General features: G+C 44.6%; 1 protein-coding gene across 1 annotated transcript in view; it reads right to left on the bottom strand.

Moving 5' to 3' along the window:
• Positions 1-6,000, bottom strand: part of LHCGR (luteinizing hormone/choriogonadotropin receptor) — a 64,595-nt gene that overhangs the window by 17,867 nt on the left and 40,728 nt on the right. Inside the window, exon 8 of the mRNA XM_011935850.1 lies at positions 4,167-4,241. Within this exon, the coding sequence (XP_011791240.1) occupies positions 4,167-4,241 (75 nt within the window). The remainder of the gene's footprint in view (positions 1-4,166; positions 4,242-6,000) is intronic.

Genomic DNA, 6,000 nt, shown 5'->3' with positions numbered 1-6,000 from the left:
ATTAGTCTTGCTAGCAGTGTATCTATTTTGTTGATCTTTTCAAAAAACAAGCTCCTGGATTCACTGATTTTTTGAAGGGTTTTTTGTGTCTCTATCTCCTTCAGTTCTGCTCTCATCTTAGTTATTTCTTATCTTCTGTTAGCTTTTGCATGTGTTTGCTCTTGCTTCTCTAGTTCTTTTAGTTGTGATGTTAGGGTGTCGATTTTAGATCTTTCCTGCTTTTCCTTGTGGGCATTTAGTGCTATAAATTTCCCTCTACATGCAGCTTTAAATGTGTCCCAGAGATTCTGGTACATTGTGCCTTTGTTCTCATTGATTTCAAAGAACATCTTTATTGCTGCCTTCATTTTGTTATTTACCCAGTAGTCATTCAGGAGCAGGTTGTTCAGTTTCTATGTAGTTGTGCAGTTTTGAGTGAGTTTCTTAATCCTGAGTTCTAATTTGATTGCACTGTGGTCTGAGAGACAGTTTGTTGTGATTTCTGTTCTTCTACATTTGCTGTGAAGTGTTTTACTTCCAATTATGTGGTCAGTTTTAGAATAAGTGTGATGTGGTGCTGAGAAGAATGTATATTCTGTTGATTTGGGTTGGAGAGTTCTGTTGATGTTTATTAGGTCCACTTGGTTCATAGCTGAGTTCATGTCCTGGATATCCTTGTTAATTTTCTGTCTCATTGATCTGCCCTGTAATGGCAGTTGGATGTTAAAGTCTCCCATTATTATTGTGCAGGAGTCTAAGTCTCCTTGTAGGTCTCTAAGGACTTGCTTTATGAACCTGGGTGCTCCCGTACTGGGTGCATATATTTTTAGGATAGTTAGCTCTTCTTATTGAATTGATCACTTTACCATTATGTAATGGCCTTCTTTGTCTCTTTTGATCTCTGTTGGTTTAAAGTTTGTTTTATCGGAGACTAGGATTGCAACTCCTGCTATTTTGCTTTCCATTTGCTTGGTAGATCTTCCTCCATCCCTTTATTTTGAGCCTTTGTGTGTCTCTGCATGTGAGTTGGGTCTCCTGAATACAGCACACCAATGGGTCTTGACTCTTTTTCCAATTTGCCAGTCTGTGTCTTTTAATTGGGGCATTTAGCCCATTTACATTTAAGATTAATATTGTTATGTGTGAATTTGATTCTGTCATTATGATGCTAGCTGGTTATTTTGCCCATTAGTTGATGCGATTTCTTCATAGCATCAATAGCTTCAATGCCATCTTCGATGGCATTTACAATTTGGTATGTTTTTGCAGTGGCTGGTACTGGTTGTTCCTTTCCATGTTTAGTGCTTCCTTGAAGAGGTCTTGTAAGGCAGGCCTGGTGGTGACAAAATCTCTCAGCATTTGCTTGTCTGTAAAGGATTTTATTTCTCCTTCACTTATGAAGCTTAATTTGGCTGGCTATGAAAATCTGGGTTGAAATTTCTTTTCTTTAAGAATGGTGAATATTGGCCCCCACTCTCTTCTGGCTTGTAGGGTTTCTGCCGAGAGATCCGCTGTTAGTCTGATGGGCTTCCCTTTGTGGGTAACCCGACCTTTCTCTCTGGCCGCCCTTAACATTTTTTCCTTCATTTCAGCCTTGGTGAATCTGACAATTATGTGTCTTGAGATGGCTCTTCTGGAGGATTATCTTTGTGGTGTTGTCTTTATGTCTTGAATTTGAATGTTGGCCTGCCTTACTAAGTTGGGGAAGTTCTCTTGGATAATAGCCAGGAGTGTTTTCTAACTTGGTTCCCTTCTCCCCATCACTTTCAGGTACATCATTCAAACATAGATATGGTCTTTTAACATAGTCCCATATTTCTTGGAGGCTTCATTTGTTTGTTTTCAGTCTGTTTTTCTCGAATCTTGTCTTCTCGCTTTATTTCATTAATTTGATCTTCAATGACTGATATCCTTTCTTCCACTTGATCAAATTGGGTATTGAAGCTGGTGTATGTTTCACGAAGTTCTCGTGCTGTGTTTTTCAGCTCCATCAGGTCATTTATGTTCTTTTCTACACTGGTTATTCTAGTTAGCCATTCGCCAAACCTTTTTTCAAGGTTTTTAGCTTCCTTGTGATGGGTTAGATCATGTTCCTTTGGCTTGGAGAAGTTTGTTATTACCCACCTTCTGAAGCCTACTTCTGTCAACTCATCAAACTCATTCTCTGACCAGTTTTGTTCCCTTGCTGGTGAGGAGTTGTGATCCTTTGGAGGAGAAGAGACGTTCTGAGTTTTGGAATTTTCAGCCTTTCTGCTCTGGTTTCTCCCCATCTTTGTGGTTTTATCTACCTTTGCTCATTGATGTTGGTGAGCTATGGATGGGGTTTTGGTGTGAATGCCCTTTTTGTTGATGTCGATGCAATGCCTTTCTGTTTGTTAGTTTTCCTTCTAACAGTCGGGCCTGTCAGCTGTAGGTCTGTTGGAGTTTTCTGGAGGTCCACTCCAGAGCCTGTTTGCCTGGGTATCGCCAGCAGAGGCTGCAGAACAGCAAATATTCCTGACTGATCCTTCCTCTGGAAGCTTTGTCCCATTGGGGCACCTGCCAGATGCCAGCCAGAGCTCTCCTGTATGAGGTGTCTGTCGGCCCCTACTGGGATGTGTCTCCCAGTCAGGCTACACGGGGGTCAGGTACCCACTTGAGGAGGCATTCTGTCTGTTATTAGAGCTTGAACGCTGTGCTGGGAGAACAACTGCTCTCTTCAGAGCTGTCAGGCAGGGACGTTTAAGTCTGCAGAAGCTGTGCCCACAGCTGCCCCTTCCCCTAGGTGCTCTGTCCCGAGAGACGAGGGTTTTATCTATAATTCCCTGACTGTGGCTGCTGCCTTTGTTCACATATGTCCTGCCCACAGAGGTGGAATATAGAGAGGCAGTCAGCCTTGCTGAGCTGCGGTGGCTCCACCCAGTTTGAGCTTCCTGGCAGCTTTGTTTACACAGTGAGCATAAAACCACCTACTCAAGCCTCAACAATGGTGGACGCCCCTCCCCCCGCCAAGCTCCAGCATCTCAGGTCTGCTGCGCTAGCAGCAAAAATTTCAAGCCAATGGATCTTAGTTTGCTGGACTCTGTGAGCATGGGACCCATCGAGCCAGGCACGGGAGGGAATCTCCTGGTCTACTGGTTGCAAAGACCATAGGAAAAGCACAGTATTTGGGCGGGAGTGTACTGTTTCTCCAGGTACGGTCTCTCACAGCTTCCCTTGGCTAGGAAAGGGAAATCCCTGGACCCCTTGTGCTTCCCAGGTGAGGCGATGCCCCGCCCTGCTTCAGCTGGCTTTCTGTGGGCTGCACCCACTGTCCAGCCAGTCCCAGTGAGATGAACCAGGTATCTCAGTTGGAAATGCAGAAATCACCCGTCTTCTGCATCAGTCTCGCTGGGGGCTGCAGACCAGAGCTGTTCCTATTTGGCCATCTTGGAAGCAATTTCCCATGTATCCTTTAAACCCTCTTTAACTGCGAGAGCCTGGTCCTAATCCTTGCACCCTCAGAGAATATGACAGCACCTCAGCCCTGTCCAGCCAAGTGCCAGGGGGCAAGCCAGATCTCTGGTCTTAGATTCCCATGAATGGATTCCAGGTGGGTAGCCAGCCTCTTTGCCAGCACATGAGGCTACCACCCCCCATATTTGGTGTTATGGGTTGAATTGTGTCCCCTGCTCAAATTCATATCTTGATGTTCTCAGTACCTTAGACCTTATTTGGAGATAGGGTCTTTACAGAGGTAGTGAAGTTAAAATGAGGTTATTATGGTGGGCTCTAATCCAATATGACTTATTAAAAGGGGCAATTTGGAGATACACGCATACACACTTACGTACATGCACACACATACACAATACCATGTGAAGATTGGAGTTATGCTGCCACAACCAGAAAGAACTAGCACAAGCTAGGAGAGGCCTGGAATAGACGCTTCCTTCACAGCCCTCAGAGGGAGCCAATCCCTGCTGACACCTTGATTTTGGACATCTGTCTTCCAGAACCATAAGACAGAATTTCTTTTGTCTAAGCCTGTCAGTTTGGGGTACTTTATTATGGCAGCTGTGATACACTTGGTCTTTCCAACAGCAGCCTTTTCAGGTGTAGAGGCTGATGTCTCACATATCAGCTTGGGGATGATGTGGAGGGATCACCCTAAGCAGTCCTGTTGGGGTACACTGGGCAGGGAGGGGAGGCAGCACCATTCTACTCACAAGATTTTCGGCCCCATAGCCCCACGGAAGGCTCCATTGTGCATCTTCTCCAGATGTATGTTTTCCTTTAGCTCCCTGTGGGGAAGGACGTTTTCCTTAGTGGAGTTTGTACCTCATGTGTAAGCATTCATAGCTGTGTGTACACATATTTAGACCAACCTATGTGCATGGCGGTAGGGTTAGAAGGGGAAAAAGGGGGAAGTGGAGGGAGAGTGGGAAAAAGACATGCTAGTTTTTAATGAAATAATGAAATTGCTGGCATGTGTGTTTGGCTGCTCCTTTTTTCTTCCACTCCCTCCTCACTTGGTAGAACTCTGTCCTGTAACTTAAAGTACTCACCCCCTCCTGTCTTGGAGTTATGAAAGTTTACCACCAGACAGCTGGGTAAGGATGAAAATGCTGCTCCAAGAGGCCAAGGCTGAAGGGCTGAAGTGCAACCTACTCTTTGTTAGCCTCTCAGCCATTGTGACCTTGGAGGTCTCAGAGTGTGCTAATAGTTACATATTGCAAATATTGCAAATACTTGAAAAAGTAGGGTCCGTTCAGAGTTATCCCTTTTGTAGTGTAATTTGTATTCTTTTTCTTTCACATATGCATTTCTCGGTGGGTAAGAAAGAGGACTTACAGCCTCTGTAGAAAATTGCCCCATGGGGCTGTGCAGTGTAAGTGATCATGGCCAGATGTGTGTGTGTGTCATGGAAAAAGTGTTGAGGGCCACTACTCTCAAGGCCGTGGAAGAAGCCAAAAGCTGTTATGGAAGTAGCTCCCTGAGGGCTCTGCTGCCTTGAGTTCAAAGTCATTCAGGCTAAACTCCTTAGGAGCAGCACAATCTGGTCCTCCTAGGCAGCCTCCTTTCTGGGCCCTGGCACTGGTATCTCTAAGCACAGGCCCTTCTCTGAGTAGTCGAGGGAACTAGAAGAGGAATCCCTGGGCTCAAGCCTGCCAGCCTTTTTTTGAGCACTTCCTCTCTATAAGAGAATGGTTGTGATTGACAAAGCATCTGGAAAACCCTGGATGGTGGGCACAGTGTGCATCTATCGGTGTGATGATTTCAAGCATAGGAACATGATTCTCTTACCACCATTACAGTGTACACAGCAAAACAAACATACTAACATCCATTCCCTACCCTCCTTGCTGTTTAAGAACTGCAAAAGCCCCTGCATTTCACTCTCTGGGTGGCTGTTTTCCACATTTCTACTAAGCATTTTCTTTGGAAACCCTCAGCCCTTTCATCAGAATCCACCTGTCAATCTCACATCGTCCCATCCCGTGGGTGTATTTCCACTTTCAAAGAGATGAGATTGTCAGAGTCAATTGCTGTTTAAAATCTAAATCAAAACAATTTTTTCTTCCTAAACCTCCATGACTCTTCTTCCTGATGTGTTTTGTTTTAATTATATTCAGTTATAGTTATACATCATTGAAACTGGACTCTGTGAGCAAATTATTCTTGTGTTAGCCCAGTCAGATTAATTGTTCAAATTTCATGACAGAGCTTTTCACATGTTTTACTAAAACCCAGATCTTTCTGTATACTGATAACTCTGTATTATGCAACTTGGTCAAAAAATAAATCAATTTCCCACATTTTCCTGGGGGTCACTTTTGAGAATTCTCCCAATGACGTGACCTTGCAGGTGTGAGAAGCACAGGCAGGATGACCTTTTGAAGCACAGTGGAAGAATCCACAAGTTCCACCAAAGTTTTCCCAGCTGGGGTGCTCTGGGAACAGTAGGGACTGACTCCTAGACCCCATCAGGTGCCTCAGGGCCACCTTCTGGAGCTGCTCCTGTCTTTCCTGTGTCCTGTGCTGCCTTAGTAAGTCAGGTGT

This window comes from Colobus angolensis, unplaced genomic scaffold (genome assembly GCF_000951035.1).
Source record: "Colobus angolensis palliatus isolate OR3802 unplaced genomic scaffold, Cang.pa_1.0 Scaffold15, whole genome shotgun sequence".
Lineage (NCBI taxonomy): Eukaryota > Metazoa > Chordata > Mammalia > Primates > Cercopithecidae > Colobus > Colobus angolensis.
The sequence above is the reverse complement of the archived record's forward strand: the minus strand, read 5'-3'. Positions and strand labels throughout refer to the sequence as shown.